General features: G+C 43.4%; 1 protein-coding gene across 7 annotated transcripts; it reads left to right on the plus strand.

Annotated features, from left to right (window-relative positions):
* Nucleotides 1–764: 764 nt before the first annotated feature.
* Nucleotides 765–19667, plus strand: LOC139628563 (tripartite motif-containing protein 16-like). Of its 7 annotated transcripts, XM_071490325.1 has the most exons (5): nt 2040–2588; nt 2813–2940; nt 4432–4756; nt 7706–7768; nt 16403–18979. In XM_071490325.1, the coding sequence occupies exon 5, from the start codon at nt 16575–16577 to the stop codon at nt 18249–18251; it is 1677 nt and encodes a 558-aa protein (XP_071346426.1). In that variant the 5' UTR covers nt 2040–2588; nt 2813–2940; nt 4432–4756; nt 7706–7768; nt 16403–16574; the 3' UTR covers nt 18252–18979. The 7 variants fall into 7 exon arrangements, 5 of the variants coding, with proteins under 5 accessions (XP_071346427.1, XP_071346426.1, XP_071346425.1 ...); XM_071490326.1 differs by lacking the exons at nt 2040–2588; nt 2813–2940; nt 4432–4756 and adding an exon at nt 765–905; XM_071490324.1 differs by lacking the exons at nt 2813–2940; nt 4432–4756 and having other exon boundaries at nt 2051–2588.
* The last annotated feature ends 26 nt before the right edge of the window (nt 19668–19693 follow it).

Here is a 19693-nt window from a genome sequence, read left to right on the forward strand (position 1 = left end):
GGCCAGTCTACCCAGAATGCATTTCAAATCATACATCCTCATTGTCTCTTTCACTCCAACAGTGAAACCACATGGTTTCTCTGGTTTGGTTGTACTTTTTATTTTGCACCATACAACACCACCCTTTCATACATCCACTTACTAACACTACTGACCCACTGACTGCACATTTCATATATTTACTTACTGTGAGTTCAGAAATGATTTGATTCTGCAGCATACTCAGTATTACATAGTTTTTTTCTTTTAATATATTGTACATCTGGATTGAACATGTGTCAGAATATGTAGTAGGATTTCATTCATTAAAATGGGATTATTTTTTCAGGTGAGCCCTCCAACCTCAACCACCACATAGATCATTTGTCCCGACCCTTGTACGACCCATAAGAGTATCAGCAGCAGGCCGACCACAACTTTGTCTCCATTGTAACAACAACAAACACAGTTTAGACAGGGACTCTTGGCTGTAATGAGCTGCTCGCACAGACGACCGGTCATTTTTTACAGGGGGACAGTCTCAGTGTCTCTTTTATGGCCTTTTGGATTCAGAGCGTCCACACACTCTCTGAGCTTTGACTCCACTGAAGTGTGAACGACTCTACAGCAGCAGGCAGTGTGTGGTGGTGCTAAATGACAGGAGGTACATCAGTGTCTCAGCCTTTTACATTTTGACCCCAGAAGAGCACAGTGACATGTGATGTCATGTGTTTTTACTTCATAATGTCTCCTGTGGGCAGTGGGGTCACATGACTGCTGACCTGAACAGCACAGGTGTCTCTGACGGGGCAGCTCACACAGGTGTCTTCAGTTTCCTTTGTTCTGTGTCCTGAGCTCATTCTCTGTTTGTCCTTCAGCTGAGCTGCTTCCCTCCATCATCTCACCTTTGTTCCTGCCTGTGTCGAGTGAGTATCTCATTTCATTATATTTCATCATCTCATTTATTTTGCTGTTAAGAAGTACGTGTAATCTCCCTGGTTTGTTCTCACATGATTATATATCTAAAGTAAGAATGTGTTGATGCATTGATCTAGAATTGTTTTATTCAAGATAATAGGATTGACTGCAAGCAAAACATTAAATACTTTCAAATGAAACCTGTTGGCTGCTTCTCCTGCTTTGCTCATATTCATTAAGTCAGGTCCAGTGTAATTCTAGAAAAATTACATCTTCAAGTTTACGTGATCATTTTAATAAAGTCCCGTGTTTCTATCATGACTTTAGCATTTTCTGTACAGTTTTAGTTATTTTTCTGCAGCAGATGCTTTGAAGATGAAACACTATATTATAATCATGGGTTGTGTATTTAAAAGAACACAACTCTTTTTAAGAATCCACATTTTTCATTCCTGTGCTGCAGAAACCAAAGATTAAAAATGTGATGTGAACCCAGTTTGCTCTGAAACAATGAGTGGGACGCTGTGAGGACATAAAATGTTTGTGTAATCTCTTACACCAAGATCAGTGTTTCAGACCTTAAACTTTACGTCCAATGTAAAACCTGGATGAGACCTGTTCGGGCCACACGACACAGCTGCTGTAGATTATGGCTCAGAGTAATTTGTTATATAACTTCAGTGGCCTGACTTAAGAACGCCAGCATTCAACTATTTGAGGATGACTTTAGCATCAGGTCTTTACTGCCAGAGTGTTTCTATGCTGTAATAGTTCACTTGTGCTCAGTAGCTCCTAATGTAGGGGGGTGGGGCTCAATTAAAAAGAATAAAGCAATTTCTGCATTCCACATTTTCATTTGTCTCTTATGACATTTAATCGATATGTTAGTGAAATACACACCTGCTGATTCTTCACAAAGCTTGTGTCTTGATTTGTCTGTGGATATTTGTCCATTTGAGGGTCTGTGTGATTTACAGCTTCAGGACAGATACTACAGACTGAACTGTCCTTGGGCACAGGAAAAACATGACATTTAAGACTTTTATTAAAATGCTTTCAGACTAATAAACTATGATTATGTGTTGTCTGTGTGTCACTGGCTTCAGCTTCGTGCACAGTTGGACTTTTACTTGCAGTTGAGCTTCAGTTACTGCTTTAGTTTGTGGACTGTTCCTGCAGTTTATGGCCTGTGAGCGCTCCTTCACTCTCAGCTGCAGCTCATGGAGTCTGAGTCACTTCAGTGTTTTCTTCCTGGACGCCATGTTTGCTGCTTCCCTCTCTCCTGTGTGTTCATGGCTCAGCAGCGGCTCTCTGGGCCTCGGCCTCGGCTCTGCCACAGTCACATGACAAACTGCACCAGAAAAGTCACCTGGGGAGCAAACACGCAGAAACACGCGAGACGATGAGGGAAGGCAGGTGAGCAGGAGGAGACGAAGAAGAAGCAGAGCAGAGCTGCTCTGTTTATACTCTGCCCTCTGGCGGGAACTGGGCAGAGCTCGCGCCTCCCCAGCTTTAAATCCGGGTCACAAACAACATGGCGGCAGTGAGCCTCCCGGGCTCTGAGCGCAGTCCGCGGGCAGTGAGGGAAACACCGGCAGCGCCTCGTCTCCATCCCGCCGGGCTCCGACATTGACTCTCCTCCTCCTCCTCTTACATCCTGTCTGCTCAGATGTCAACTACCTGGTTCACAGGTGAGTCCGCCAGGTGTTCAGTTTACGGTGTCAGAGATCCTGTCTGATGGAGGAGGACTCACTATGAGGCGACAACAGGGACTTTAAATCTTGAAACGAAACAATGGCATTGAAAACTACAATCTTAAAATCTTTAATGTTGATATTTTTGTGTTGTTCTGTGTCGAGCCTGTTTTTTTCCTTCGTCTTATTTTGATTTATTTACTTTTTGAAAACGCTGTCAGCATTTTTCAGTTTAACTTCCTGTCGCCGTGTTGGCGGGAGCGGTGTGTAGGATTAATTACTTCCGGTTGGACAGGTGTGTACTAAAGCAATGGCCTCCACACATTCACCTGGAGCTCCCAAACCGCAGGTAACTGTTGTTGACGCCCTGTCGCTGTTATTTGACGTAGGCCCTCGCTGAGGTGACGTCATGGATGTGTCATCAGACCTGGACACGGCGCCGCCGCTCAGACTTGCAGCCGCTGTTTCCGGTGGCCACTCGTGGTGTTGCAGCGAAAAATGCCCCCGCGGCCCAAAAAGCATTTTCCCACAGAGCGCAACAGTAAAAGATTTAAGACATTTTTAAGCCACGGGGTTTTAACCTTTGTAAAAGTTTTTCAAAGCCCAGAAGAGTCTTTTTTTCTGAGTGACGTCACCACTGTGTACGCGCACTCTATCCGCGGTCCCGCTGTGTCTCGGGAACGAGCATCAAGTTCATTGATTTGTGATTTTTTTGTCGCATTTATTCGTCACTTCTTACACTTTTTTCAGGAATGTAATTGTTTTTAATCGATATATTCGCCGCATCACGGGATTCAGACGCCGCCATGATTGTTCTTCCTCCGTCAGTTTCTTCAGGTGTTTTAATTTCAGTCCCTGAGCTTCTGTGATAGTTTGTGTGATGTGTGAGCAGCAGAGTCTCCTCCTGACTGCAGGTCACCACCTGTCATCAACAACCACCGCCTCAGTATTTATAGATGAGGGACCTTCACTGTGTCAGCGGGTTCAACTAGAACTGAGTCCGGCCTGGACGCAGCGTCCTCCGGGTCAGCAGCGGGGGCCTGAGCCGCTGCAGCCCGCGGCCCCTCTCTGTCCCTGGGGGAGGAACCGGCCTCATCACCGCCTCTACCTCCCTCAGTGTGAGCTCAGTGTACAGCAGCTATATGTTCAGAGGCATTCATCATTTAAATTAAATCTTTACAAAAATAATTTTGATATATTTTTCATTTTCAAATCAAATATCTGTGAAACAGTGAAACATAGAGCAGTGACGGGACATGAAGCTTCACTACAGCCCTGCAGTTCTTTAAAGAAGACATGTCGTATAAATCTGCTGCTCAATGACAGAAAGTAAACGTGATAACTTTATCTGATGAGTTGTAGTTTTCTGTCACATGCAGCATCAATATCTTAAAATTGCCTAAAAGACAATTTAAACATAATATTTCTGCCTGGTTATGATTTTTTAAAATGTTGGTTCCAATGTGACTTTCGGCTCTGAAGCTTCAGCCTGAATGTTGTTGCTGTATAATCCGTGTTTCAGGCCCCGGGCCGGTCCTGGATCAGTCTGTTACACATCAGTCCTCCAGCAGAGCTCTCGTGAACGCGCAGCAACAGATCGAGAACGTTTTTCGCTCGTTCTCATCGCCCAAAGGCATGATGGGAGTGACACTACTGCGCAGTCTCTATGGGCCGCGTAACGCGGAAGTAACCCGGAAGCCAGAAACTTTTTCGGCGTATGCGCCAGGCGAGCAACTTGTATTGAACTGAATGGCGCCATTTTTAGATCCGTCATCCAGTTCTTATAATACATCCATGGGTGAAGTTGGCTTTTAACGGACGTGACGTTGTTTTGACAAAGGTTTGCTGGATCCAGCGCTGACGTCAGCTGACACACCTGGTTAAACCTGGTGATCTCCTGCTGCTCTGTCTGGTTTGGGGTTGGAGCCGATTCTGCAGCTCCTGTGACGGCACCGAGCTCTGCTGTGCTGGGGTTTGATGCTGAGTTTCTTTTTCGTCAGCACCTTGATGAGACCTTGTGCAGCAGCAGCAACTCTGGCCTCAAACTCTTATTCATCAAAAGACTTCACGGTGCGGGAGACTCAGCGGCATCACCGTCAGCTGGATGACTTGTGTTGGCCAACGTTACCGCCTGTTCCAGCGGACCTCTGTGAAAACAACATCATGTCTGTTAAGAGTTAACTTCTCCCTCACTTTTCCTCTCACATCGAAAGACAAAAACTTACCTTGAACCTTGGTTCGGGAGCTCCGGGTGAACCAGGTCGGCCTCCTGTCAGGCTTCTGATGTAAATTCCCCCAAACACCAAAAAGGTGACAAAGTTCAATCTCAAAACCAGTGACACAGAAACATGATGTAAAACATAAACTGTCCCCACAGACATGAAGAAAAAAACTAACATCGTAATGATGAAAATATTAGAATTACAAGTTTTTCACGCCATTGTTTCCTTTTTCAGTTCAGATTTTGTTTTCAATTTCAAAGGTTTAAGTCACTGTTTTATTCCTATAACTCACTTGCATGGTAAAGGAAATGAATGAACTAGAAATGAAGCACTGGTCCTTATTGTTCTGTTTGGGGAGAGGGTTACTCAGAAACACTGAATACATTGAAATGAATTTTTGTTTTTTTGCTGAATCCCTGACAAGTGATATTTTTATTGAATGATATCAGTGGTGAGGTAAAACAACTACACCGTGACAGAAGAAGTGCTGTTGTGCACCGATAGAGCAGAAACCTGTATTAAACTCAGGGCTCAAAGTTCCCACAGAGAGTGACGGTGAAGTTACAAGTGCAAGTTTGGCCCCGTTTTTCAACCTGAATCTGACTGGACAGCGACAGTCCAATCAGAAACCACAGTCCAGATCCTGAGAGGTGTGGTCGATTTTCAAGCCCACGCTGTCGTCCATCTTGAAAAGCTACAACACCTTTCATGATCTGCCGTGGACATGAGAACCACCTGCCCTCTGATTGGCCCCTGCTTTGTGACTGGGCTGTCACTGTCCAATCAGATTCAGGAGTAAAAATATTGTCAAAATGCTTCATGTAGCTTCTGCGTCACCCTGAGAGAACTGTGAGCTTTATACAGTTTTCTTCTGTCTGTTCACAGACAATAACAAAAGCTCTTCTTCTGTCACAGTGTCTGTGTTTTACCTCCCCACTGACATCATCAGGGATTCTCAGTTCAGTTTATTCAGTGTTACACATTTGTGCAGAGTAACCCTCTTCCCAAACTAAAGAAGAAGGATCAGTGTTTGGTGTTGTGAACATGTGTATGTTGGCTCAGCAGTGAATGGTTTTAAAAACAGACTCAGACTATTGTCAGCTGTAGCTGCTATTCAACGTCACCTTTGCCAGCTGTTCTCAAACTACTAGATTTATATTAGTCAGTTTTCATACTTGTGTACTTACAGTATTAAATGAGTTTAAATGGATGATTGATGAATCTTTTTATGCTTTATTTCACAGACAGAGTTTCCTGACTTAAAGGCCTCAGACTGCTCTAAAACACATTTTAAAGTCATCCTTTGACTTAAAGGGAGACTTTTAAAAATCTTTCCAGGATTCCTGTTAACAGTATCTGTAGTTGAAGCTGTGTGCAGCCACCTCCTCTGAAACCAGTGGGAGCTTCCTGCATAACTCGCCCCTGACTATGTTGATAATGGAAAGTGAAATGTGTATGATCCTGTTAAATGGTGTCTCAGGGTACTTTAGGGTCTCCTCTTTGCTCTCTCATCAACAGAGTATAATTCGATGTAACGGTGTCTAAGTACCATTTGTTTTGGATCTAACACAGGATTATATGTGGTTTCTGATGACAGCATAATTTAGCTGTGGTTTATGGTGTCTACTTAGAGTATAACTATGTTTGTTTACTGTCTAATAAAGAGCACATTATTTCTAGTTTTGTGTAGCTTGATAGAAAGTGCAGCTTGTTACGTCTTATTAGTGCACAATAAAATAAAGTGCAAATGAGATTTGTAACAAGAAAAACAAGAGTTTGTGACTAAAACTGAACAAGCGTTATCAGTGGGGAGGAAACTCAAAGACGGTGCTTTTTTCAGCATCTGTGAACAGATACAAAGCAGGAAATTGTGTCAGACTTGGTGCTCAGAGTTCCCACACAGTGATGTTATAAGTACACATTTTGACCCTGTTTTAACCCCTGAATCTGATTGGACAGTGACAGTCCAATCACAAAGCAGAGTCCAGATTCTGAAAGGTGTGGTAGATTTTCAAGATGGAAAATAGCGCAAACTTAAAAAATCTACTCCACCTTTCAGGTTCAGCTGCAGAGATGAAGACAACAGAACCACCTGCCCTCTGAATTCTGCTTTGTGGTTGGACTTTCATTGCATAATCATTTTCAGGTGTGAAAATGGGGTCAAAGTTGTACTTGTAACTTCAGTATCACGCTGTGTGGAAACTTTGTGTGCAAAGATTTATGCAGTTTTCAGCTTTGTAACTGTTGTCAGATTCTGACAAACACACAGTGTCTTTGTGTTACCTCACCACTGGCATCATTTGTTCAGTTTTCTTCAAAGTCTTGTTTTTCTCATTACAAATACAGATCTCATTCACTCTTTATATTATTGTACTGTAATAAGACATAACAAGCTGCACTTTGTGTCAAATTAGACAAAACTCGAAATAATATCCTCTTTATTAGACAGTAAACAAACATAGTTATATCCTAATTAGACACCGCTGGCTACAGTTAAATTATACTGTCATTAGAAATCACATATAATCCTGTGTTAGATCCAAAACAAAAGGTACTTAGACACCGTTACATCGAATTATACTCTGTTGATGAGAGAGCAAAGAGGAGACCCTAAAATACCATGAGACACCATTTAACAAGATCATACACATTTCACTTTCCATTATCAACATAGTCAGGTGCGAGTTATGCAGGAAGCTCCCACTGGTTTCAGAGGAGGTGGCCGCACACAGCTTCAACTACAGATACTGTTAACAGGAATCCTGGAAAGATTTTTAAAAGTCTCCCTTTAAGTGAAAGGATGCTTCAAAAACATTTCACGGTGAAATGAAGAGCTGCTTGAAATGTCCCTGTGCGTCCTCTAATGGAAAGTAATTTGATGTGTTTTCACAGTGATGCCAGAACCCACCTCAAGCCTGTACCACACCTTAAGGTCCCCACAACCGGCAAGAAATGGTAAGTCAATAGCGTTACTCCACCCCACATCAATATGGGCTCAAATTAGTGTCCAAATGATTTTGAGCTTGTGAAGTGATGTTCACAAATAATTTCAATGTTTGTAGTTGTAAATCAACCCTTGTGAACCTGTAAAATAAATTAGCATGAGAAATTCAAGTTTGTACATGGAAAAAAAAGTGCTTTTGTCAAAGAGATTTGTATTTGTTAAAAAAGAGACAATGAATCAAAACTAACAACACATGGTCAGTGTTGAGGTTAAACAAAGACCTTGTAAGAGAAGAAATGGTTTTGTCAAAACCTGTTCACTGATACACAGCAGGAAACTGTAAAACTCTGCGCTCAAATGTTCCCACACAGTGTGTGACAGTGAAGTTACAAGGATCACAATTTGTAGTGATCACCATCAGTCTGAGTGCTGAGTTTTACACAATTTTCTGCTCTGTATCTGTTCACAGACATCCACTTTCTTCTTTGACTGTTTTAACCTTTCAACTGATCATTGGTTCAGATTTGATTCACATAGTGTCTTAATTAACAAATACAAATCTCTTAACGACAAGCAAGTTTTTTTTCCACGTTCATACTAGACTTTCTCAAGCAGATTTATTTAACATGTTTACAAAGGTTAGTTTAAAACAACAAACTTTGAAATGATTTGTGAACATGACTTTACAAGCTCAAAATCATTTGTACCCTAATTTGAGCCTATATGGTGTCGGGGGGGGGAGTAAGTCGGGGGGGGGGAGTAGCCTCGCGCGAGGCTGAATGAGCCCGATGGCTGGGCGCAGGGCCGCCTGGGGGTCGGGCTGTCCAGCCTCGCGCGAGGCTGAACGAGCCTGATGGCTAACCCTAACCGTCACAGAAATCGTTCACATGCAGTCGTTTTCCTGGTCGCCGCCCTCCTGATCTTTGAAAATAGAATCTGCACAGCAGGTCATCAGACAGCATGCAGATGCTCTTGTTTATGTCAGCATGTAGTGTGTTGTACAGTATGTTGTGTTTTAACTTGAAGTTGACATTTATAATTGCTCATCTGATGATGAATGGTTTACCAACATTCAGTGCATTATCACTGAATAGAAACACAGCCATGTCATTACCAAAACATCTTATTTAAACAGAGTACACTGATCAAAGGACTCAAGCATTAATTACAGCTTCTAAACCCTTTATGAATGGTGCCTTTTTAGGAAGAGGCAGTTAATATGTCTTAAACTTTGATGCACATGTTTGTGTTTTTTTGCATGATGTAAATTTTGATGCCTTCATCAGGATGCAGGGAGAAAATAATGGATCAGAGGGAGGTTCTTCAATGAGACAGCGCAAAGTCTAAAGACTGTAAAGGCCGCAATCCAGCAGATTCAAGCTTCTTTAAAACTTTTTGATTTATTTGCACCAAACAAAATGCAATATCCACCACTTTATAATCCTACTCCTTCGATTTGTTCAGTTTCCTTTTTTTTCTCTGCTTCACCAGAAGAAATGATTTTTACTTTTAATCGACAGTACGGTCACGATGGGTGAGCGAACAAATTGTTTACCTCCTCCTTTTTTACTCCTTTTAATTCCTTTTCACAGTTGTTCCTGCATTTTTGTTAGTGAGCAGTGCCTTACACTATACTAGTGTATACTACTTTTTGGAGTTTGTCCTTATAGTAATGTGTATCTAACATTGTCTACATACTGTGAATTACCTTAATAATCAATACCATCGTATTTCTCATGACCCCTCAGACCCTTTGGAGGGGCCCAATCCCTAGTTTGGGAAACACTGGATTAAATTTATCACAGTTTAAGGATTTCAGGACCTAAAAGCAGACGCACACAAAGGCAGGAAGGTGTTTTGAAGGTAGTTTAATAAGTGAAAACATCCTGAAAAGAAAACCTAAAAAAAAATTAAATAAATAAGCAAAAACAGGCTGGTAAAAAAACACAAGTTCAAACAGGAAGCCAAACGCTCATAAAATCCAGACTCTGGTGAACCAAACTCAACAAAACCAAATTCCAGCTACAAAAACCAGAAGCTCCAGGTTTCTTCAGGGAACAGGACAGATACACACAAGGGGAGAAATTTCAAAATAAAAGGGAAATAATACAATCCAGGCAGGTAAATGACCCAGAGGGGAAGATCACGACAACACTATCTACCTGTTTCTAAGGTAGTTGAACCAGCTCCACCTGAAACACTGGTGCATCAGTATAAACAATCCAGTTAAAATAAAAAAGTTAAAATATCCTTTAACTGCAGAGTGACATTTACTGCTCACACTGTCAGTACATTTTGTTGATTATATTTCTAAGGTTTTTTTGAATGAAAGACTTTACTTGGAATATTTTTAGTTTTTTGTCTAATCTAAACGCAGCATTAGGGAGAGCAAGGACAACTACAGAAGGAAACTGGAGCACAAACTGGAGGACAACAACACCAGGGACGTCTGGAGTGGGATGAGAGAGATCACCGGCTTCCAGAGGAGAGGTGGGGGTGCAGCTGAGGGGGACGAACGATGTGCGAATGAGTTGAACATGTTTTTCAATAGGTTCAACTCCACACCCGGCAGCCCCTCTAACGCTTCCCCAAGCAACAACCCCCCACCTCCCCCCACCCCCTTCCCCCCCGCTGATACTCACCACGGACTTCTTCACACCTCCCACCCCCAGGACATCCTCACAGCCCCCCACCCTCTCCTACAGCAGACACCTCTCTGCTCCACCCTCGTCACCCCCACTCCCCAGCCCACTGCTGACATCCACCTCAGGCCCTGCCTTATTCCACCCCCCAACCCCCACCCCCACCCCCCAGTCTGGACTCCACATCACATCCAGCCAGGTGAGGAGAGAGCTGGAGAGGCTCAAACAGAGGAAAGCTGCTGGACCGGACCGCATCAGCCCTCACGTGTTGAAGGCATGTTCCAGCCAGCTCTGTGGAGTTCTCCAGCACCTCTTCAACCTCAGCCTACACCTTCAGAGAGTGCCAGTGCTTTGGAAAACATCCTGCCTGGTCCCAGTGCCCAAAAAAGGACGTCCTGCTGCACTGGAGGATTACAGACCGGTGGCACTGACCTCTCACATCTTGAAGGTCATGGAGAGACTGGTCCTGGCACACCTCAGACCACTGGTGTGCCCATCACAAGACCCCCTGCAGTTCGCATACCAGCCCCATGTTGGGGTGGATGATGCAATCATCTACCTGCTACAGAAGGCTTACTCCTCCCTGGACAGACCTGACACCTCAGTCCGCATCATGTTCTTTGACTTCTCCAGCGCCTTTAACACCATCCAGCCCAGACTGCTGAAGGCCAAACTGGAGAACATGCGGGTGGGTGCTCCCCTCGTCACTTGGGTTGATGACTATCTGACGGGCAGACCGCAGTTTGTGAGATTACGGAACTGTGTGTCTGGCCGTCTGATCAGTAACATCGGGGCCCCCCGGGGAACTGTGCTGTCTCCCTTCCTCTTCACCACATACACGTCAGACTTTAAGTACTGCACTGAGTCGTGTCATTTGCAGAAATTCTCTGATGAGAGGATGGGAGGGAGGGAGGCTGAGTACAGGGACCTGGTCGAGCGCTTTGTGAAGTGGTGTGGTGAGAACCACCTGCAGCTGAACGTGGCGAAGACGAAGGAGATGGTGGTGGACTTCAGGAGGAACAAGCCCCTGCCCTCTCCTGTCTGCATCAGTGGGACTGATGTGGATTTAGTGGCCTCATACAAGTACCTGGGTGTAACACTGGACAATAAACTGGACTGGTCCACCAATACAGAGGCCATCTACAAGAAGGGTCAGAGTCGGCTTTACTTCTTGAGGAGGCTCAGGTCTTTTCATGTCTGCAACAAGATGCTGCAGATGTTCTATCAGTCTGTTGTGGCAAGCACCATCTTCTTTGCTGCGGTGTCCTGGGGTGCGGGCATCAAGGCAAAGGACGCCAACAGACTGAACAAACTCATCAAAAAGGCAGAGTCTGTTGTTGGCTCTAAACTTGTCACCCTGGAGGAGGTGGTGGAGGAAAGAATGCTGGCAAAACTGCTGGCAATCATGGACAATCCCTCTCACCCCCTCCACAAAACACTGGACAAGCTGAAGAGCAGCTTCAGCAACAGACTCATCCAACCCCGCTGCTCTAAGGAACGATACAGGAAATCGTTCCGACCTACTGTGGTCAGACTGTACAACTCATCTACCTCTGTCAGAGCCAAGATGACACAAGATGACTTGTCACACTTTGCACTCTGAATTTTCATCACAACACTCCACTCCAAATACTAACCGTATTGATATTATATATCATATTCGTACAATATTTGTATCCATCTTTTTGCACTTTCCATTTACATATGCATATACATAGTATATTATTATTTATATCTGCCATTCTGTATTTTTATTTCTTTCTGTCTACCTCTGTATTTTATTCTATTGTATATTTTGTATTATAATACACCGGACAGCTGTAACAAACTAATTTCCCTTCGGGGATGAATAAAGTAATCTATCTATCTATCTATCTATCTAATCTTTGTATGTATCATAATGTATATGTTTTCAGTGGATACTGGTCATCTTAATCTTTTAAGTAAGCCCTTACTATGGAAGTATATAAAAGCAGGAAATGGAAATACTCAAGTGAAGTACCTCAAATGTGTACCTAAGTATAGTACATGAGTAAATATACTTTCTGTAACTGAAAAAGACAGATACTGTAACCTCCATCATAGAAGAAGAAAATATATTTAAGAAATGGGGGGAAACAAAAGGCGGGAAGAAAGTGTCCAGCGTGGTCACTGTTAAAATGTTTCCCTCCCTCCTACACACAAACACACACTGTAAAGAGGAATCCTCCTGATCCTGCTCCCTTTTCACTGTGTGAACGTCAGGCTGAGAAAAATAACCTTATTATCAGATTCATAACAATAATCCAACCAACATTTAACTGCTGGATCATTTTACCTGTGTATTTTTATTTTGTAGGACCTAAATTTGCCCACTGTCTCTCTAACTGACCACTCAGCATCAGCCACTGTGTTTTTCAACATATCTTCTCCTATGTTTAAGGTTTATTTCCCTGGGTTTTCTTACATGTTTCAATGTTTAGCATCATTTCATTTGATAAAAGTGAAGTTGATGGCGTTATCCTCAGCAGGTCAGATTAAGATCCTTAAAGAGCCTTTGTTTTTCGTTTCATTTCAGAGTGCAGCATTTTGTGTTTTACAAATTGAAACTGATATTTTATTTTTGTCTTGTGAAAAAAACACTTTCTGCAACTTTGAAGTCATCAACACACAGTGAAGTGTCCATGTTGAATGAGGCTTTGACCCTGTGATTGTAAAATACTGTAAAAACCTGGACAGATGTGGTCGATGAAGTGGACAAACTCCTGTCTGCCTAAAAATCAGTCAACTTCAACCAAAAGCTTGTTCACAGCAAAAGTTTAGTGATTCAGAAACAAATGATTCACTCTTAGTATTTCCTCTAATTTAAAATGAAACTATACCTCTTTTTCTCTCCATCCACTGATCTTCCCGCTTCTTTTTATCATTTGAAATCAAAGATGTCAGTTTCCTGTTGGTTTGAATTGTCCAGTCAAGTTAATCTAAACCTCTCTCCTCTCTTCTGCACAGGAGCCAACCACTGACCTGTAGACCTCCACCTACACCTCCGTCACTTCTTTGTTCCCTCCCCCTCACAGATCTGTAAGTATGAGGGTGGGTGTATACAACATGTTGTGAACTGCAGGAGATGATGAGTCTCACTCACTGCAGCAGGAGAACGAGAGCAGAGATCTGGAGTAAAATGCTGATAATGCTAACTTACGCCTCTAGTTAACCCCTTTTGTTTCCTCTTTTTAGTGGCTCTTTGCCGACAACAGCTGGAGCCTCAGTCAGTGGGTTGTCCAACCATACATATGCACATACGTATCTCAGTCACCTCCTGACTCGCTCCACCTGGCGATGGTGTGGTTCCATGAAGCCGGTCATTTCCGTGAGAAGGAAGAGCAGTGGGATCAGGACTTGACCGTGTTCCACCTGGAGAGAGCAGCCCTGTGTGATGCCTCCCAGGTGTCCAGCCGGGGTCAAGCTCGCTGTCTTCCGAGGTGTCCAGGTCCATGGAGGGTCGAAGGTCAACATTACAGTGATCTCACAAAATGCGATTTTGACCTTGTGAACGCAATATCTCACGCAATATTCTTCAGTATTCCAACATTTTCTTTATTCACATCTCCTTCCAGACTCCTTTTGTGACATTTTGTTCCTCCCCTGATTCTTCAAGATTCATCACAGTAAGTGTCCAACAACAATAAATCCTGCACGTCACAGTGGATCTTTGTGTCATTTATGTCCTGTCGGTCCGAACCACACTGGTCTGCACTGAGACCCACAGCTGGTTGCATCTCTGCTGGGAACTGGGATCAGAAGAACCACCAGACTCATGTCTCAGCAACTTATCACTTATTGAAATATGTAAAAAGAATAATTTAAATCTTATTTCTGATCATTTCCATTGAGTTGTACTGATATTGATTTTGATATTGACAGTTTTGCACATGGAGCGGTAAAACAAGCTGCTGCCACTGCCCCGGACAGACAAAGAGACAAGTGACAAGGAAGTAATGTCCTCACTGATAAGAGGACAGGAGAGCATCTTCATGTTGACCCCAAAAGAACTGTAATGAATGTTATATTTGTGTGTATATATATGTATATATTGTAATATATGTAAATATTTGTTGCGACATGTTTCTGTCACCGAGCGGAGGGAAATATATCCTGTCACCCAGAGCTGTACGGTTGTTGTCACCCAGCCCCAGTCCTGTCTTTTTCAACACCTGCCGTGAAGAGAAAGGTTGGCAACGAGCACAGACGATTTCAGGAGAAGCAGGAGACGGAATATGTTTTAGTTGAGCACAGGGGCTTCCCAACGGGTCCAACATGCACGGAGAAAGTTGCGGCGCACAAGGAGGACCAGGTCGCCAAACTTAAAACATGTCTGCTGAGGTAACGAGATTTATTCAAGGAAGCAAGCGAGGAGAGCGATGCGGCGGTCAGAGCTAGCTACGTGGTGCGTGAGATGGTCGCTGAGGCGGGAAAACCATTCAAAGGCTGCAAGTGTCGTCTGGCGGGAAAAGAAGGGTCAGTTTAGCAACATCCGCATTTCTGACATGTCAGGTAACATTTACGATCGACTGCGGGAGAAAGCCAAACATTTCCCTCCGTCCTCAGTCGCTCTTGATGAGGGCACAGACGCCACTGACACTGCGCAGCCGCAGTACATGTCCGTGGTGTTGATGAGAGTGTTGAAGTGATGGAGGAGTTGCTCACTATGATTCAAATGCACTTGTTCAAAGAAAACCGGAAGAGGAGGCTGTGGAAGAGGCCGTCGCTCTGCACTGCATTATCCATCAGCAGGCCCTTTGCAGCAAATGCCTGAAGTTTGACAATGTGTTGTCTGACGTTGTGAAATTCATCAACCATATCAGATCCAGGGGCTTAAAGCAGTTCCGCGCCTTTTTGGAGGAACCAGAGTCAGCATATGAGGACCTGCTCTACTTCACCGAGGTACGGTGGCTCAGCAGGGGGAAGGTCTTGAAGAGGTGTTTTGAGTTGAGAGCAGAAGTGAAAGCCTTCATGGAGAAGGATGGGATGACTGTTCCTGTACTCAGTGATCCCAAACGGCGAATGGACCGAGCTTTTCTTGTTGACGTCACACAGGAGCTGAGTGTACTGAACAAGAAGTGACAGGCCAGGGCCAGCTTGTCAGTGCTGCATATGACAATGTCAGAGCGTTCTCCACAAGACTTGTGTTATGGACAGCCCAGCTTTCCCAGACAAACCTCTGCCATTTCCCAGCATGCAAGGCACTCGTGGATTCAGGCACAACGTTCAGTGGTGAGAAGTACGCTGATACCATTGGAAAGCCTGTTCAAATTAGTGTCCAAATGATTTTGAGCTTGTAAAGTGATGTTCACAAATGATTCTAAAGTTTGTGGTTGGAACTCGACCTTTGTAAACGTGTCAAATAAATCTACATGAGAAATTCAAGTTTCTGCAGGTGGAGAAATTGTGCTTGTGTCAGAGATGTGTATTTGTTAAAGAAGGACCATGATAATCAAAACTATGAACAAGTGATCAGTGTTGAGGTGAAACAAAGACGCTGTGAAGGAAGAACTGGTTTTGTCAACATCTGTGATCCAGAGAAGAAAACTGTAAAACTCTGCGCTCTTAAGTTCCCACACAGTGTGCCACACTCAAGGTACAAGGATTCAAATCTGTCCTTGTCAGTGTCGCACACTGGGAATGATGCACGCTGAGTTGTACAGTTTCCTGCTGTGTATCTGTAAACAGACATCCACAGAAACATGTTTCTCTCACTGTCACTTTGTTGAGCCTCACTACTGATCATGTCTTGAGTTTGGATTCACATAGTTGTTGTTTTTAACAAATACTTGACTTGACTTGACTTTCGACCTTTCTTTGTTGTAAATGACAGATAACACACCCTGTCTCTCACAAACAGCTCCTCTTTGTGGAGCACAGAACAGACTGAAAGACACTTCCCTTTTTTCTCTTTTCTTCCTGCTTCAACACGTATCAAGCTCCACCCTGTCAAGCTGTTTCTTTGTTCCCTCCCCCTCACAGATCTGTAAGTATGAGGATGGGTGTAAACAACATGTTGTGAACTGCAGGAGATGACGAGTCTCACTCACTGCAGCAGGAGAACGAGAGCAGAGATCTGTTTTCCTCCTGAGCACAGAGATTGTTTCTGTTCAGAGAAAGTGAACCTGTTTGACAGAGACTCTCAGGAGGTGAAATGGCGCAGCAAGGAAATCAGCTGGACCGAGAAAGATTCTGCTGTTCCATCTGTCTGGATCTACTGAAGGATCCGGTGACTCTTCCCTGTGGACACAGCTACTGCATGAACTGTATTAAAAGCTTCTGGGATGAAGAGGATGAGAAGAAAATCCACAGCTGCCCTCAGTGTAGGCAGACCTTCATACCGAGGCCTGTCCTGGTGAAAAACACCATGTTAGCAGATTTAGTGGAGGAGCTGAAGAAGACTGGACTCCAAGCTGCTCCTGCTGATCACTGCTATGCTGGACCTGAAGATGTGGCCTGTGATGTCTGCACTGGGAGAAAACTGAAAGCTGTCAAATCCTGTTTGGTTTGTCTGGTCTCTTACTGTGAAAAACACCTTCAGCCTCATTATGGTGTACCTCAGTTAAAGAAACACAAGCTGGTGGAGCCCTCCAAGAAGCTCCAGGAGAACATCTGCTCTCGTCACGATGAGGTGATGAAGATGTTCTGCCGCACTGATCAGCAGTGTATCTGTTATCTCTGCGACAAGAATGAACATAAAGGCCACGACACAGTCTCAGCTGCAGCAGAAAGGACTGAGAGGCAGAGAGAGCTCCAGCTGAGTCGACAAAACATCCAGCAGAGAATCCAGGACAGAGAGAAAGATGTGAAGCTGCTTCAACAGGAGGTGGAGGCTATCAATGGCTCTGCTGATAAAGCAGTGGAGCACAGTGAGAAGATCTTCACTCAGCTGATCCGTCTCATGGAGAAAAGAAGCTCTGATGTGAAGCAGCAGATCAGATCCCAGCAGGAAACTGAAGTGAGTGGAGTCAAAGAGCTTCAGGAGAAGCTGGAGCAGGAGATCACTGAGCTGAAGAGGAAAGACGCTGAGCTGAAGCAGCTCTCACACACAGAGGGTCACACCCAGTTTCTACACAACTACCCCTCACTGTCACCACTCAGTCAATCTACAGACTCATCCAGCATCAATATCCGTCCTCTGAGGTACTTTGAGGATGTGACAGCAGCTGTGTCAGAGCTCAGAGATAAACTACAGGACATTCTGAGAGAGACATGGACAAACATCTCACTGACAGTGACTCAAGTGGACGTTTTATTGTCAGAACCAGAGCCCAAGACCAGAGCTGGATTCTTAAAATATTCACAGGAAATCACACTGGATCCAAACACAGCAAACACACATCTGTTATTATCTGAGGGAAACAGAAAAGTAACACTAGGTCGAAAACAGTCTTATTCTAGTCATCCAGACAGATTCACTGGCTGGTGTCAGGTCCTGAGTAGAGAGAGTCTGACTGGACGTTGTTACTGGGAGGTGGAGTGGAGAGGAGGAGGAGGAGTTTATGTAGCAGTCGCATACAAGAATATCAGCAGAGCAGGGAGCTCAGATGAATGTGGATTTGGATTCAATGACAAATCTTGGATGTTACATTGTTACCAAAACATTTATGAATTTTGGTTCAACAATATCAAAGCTCCAGTCTCAGGTCCTCAGTCCTCCAGAGTAGGAGTGTACCTGGATCACAGAGCAGGTCTTCTGTCCTTCTACAGTGTCTCTGAAACCATGACTCTCCTCCACAGAGTCCAGACCACATTCACTCAGCCTCTACATGCTGGACTTTTTGTTTATGGGTTTTATGGAGACACAGCTGAGTTGTGTAAACTCAAATAGACAAAGGTAATTTAAGGAGCAGTTGGTTCAAATCTGTATTTTAGTTCCTCAGTTTATTTTGTCTCCATGTTTGTTGCTAAAAGCTCATTGCTGTTGTGTTTCTGCACTGCACACAGATCACCTGTCAATCAAACATTATGGGTGGTACTTTGACCTCTTCTCATTTCTGGTTGTGTTGATGTTCAGGTGGAGCTGGAGCCATGGAGGATATCACTGCTCATCATCATGTTTGTTTGACCTAAACTCACATTTGTCCACATGAAAACACAAAGTTGTCTGTGCTCTAAATTTTTGTTGGATATTTGTGTTGATGTATTTGTGTGTTGTTGTTTCTCTTCCACTGCATGAGCCTTAACAGAGAAATCAGCAGACCTTCCTTTATCACTGATGTTTTGTTCTCACTGTGTAAAGACACAAATCTATAATTACATTTACATTGATGTGTTTGTCAGAACAAATGTTGTTGTTGTTCAAATCAACTTACAAATAAGGTCTATGAGGTTTTATCAAAGTGTCTTTATCATGATAATAATCAATGAGGAGACGATTGATTCTTTTCTTTTCCGTCTCTGAGATTCAGGTGAAACAAACTGATTGTGTGGATGAAGTCAATCTGTTCATGAAATCACTGAACAAGAGTCATTGAACAGACTTTACTGATCCAATGTGGGAACAAACTGAAGCTTCACATCATCAATAAAGTTGATTTTCCTCAATAATCAATCAAATGTTTTCTTGTGTCTTCATTCCAGGATCTGATTCAAAGCTGATGGAGAAAATATGAGCGTATATCTGAGGCAGTTTCCTCCTAATTGCTGACAGGTCCTGAGCAGAAAGAGTCTGACTGATGTAGTCACTGGGAGGTGGAGAGGGATGGTGGATGTACAATAACACAACAGGATTTTCGTAGAACAGGAATTTTAAATAAATGTGCATTTGGATACAAAGACAAGTCCAAGCAACACTGGACCAGGTAGCAACACAACAGCAACATGGACTGTACAGAGTAATTAATGTTGTTCCATATCCTCTGCCATGTGTACATTTGTTCACATGAAATCATCAAACCTGTGATGTTGTATCAGTTTGAGCATTTTCCTCCTGCACAGTGTTTAGATGCTGGTTTTGTAGCTGTGAGTGTGAACTTTGTAACTGATTGTGAGAGTGGAAATAAACACAGAGATGGAAACACTGAGTGTGAGAGTTTGCTGCTGTTTAGTGGCTGTAAGACCAAAGTATGTCAGATAATGCTACTGCACCCCTCAAGCTTTTAATTGTTTTTGTCTGACTGATTTTCATTCTGAATAATAAACACTAAAGATGATGATTTTAGGCTGAGAAGATTTATGATAAATCACCTGATGTCATACATCATGGTTAGTGCTGTGAAGCTGCTGCAAGTCAGTAGGAATTCATCTTTTACATGAAATAAAATGTAGAAA

The sequence above is a fragment of the Trachinotus anak genome, unplaced genomic scaffold (assembly GCF_046630095.1).
Source record: "Trachinotus anak isolate AG129_WGS33_773 ecotype Australia unplaced genomic scaffold, CSIRO_AGI_Tana_v1 ptg000012l, whole genome shotgun sequence".
NCBI lineage: Eukaryota > Metazoa > Chordata > Actinopteri > Carangiformes > Carangidae > Trachinotus > Trachinotus anak.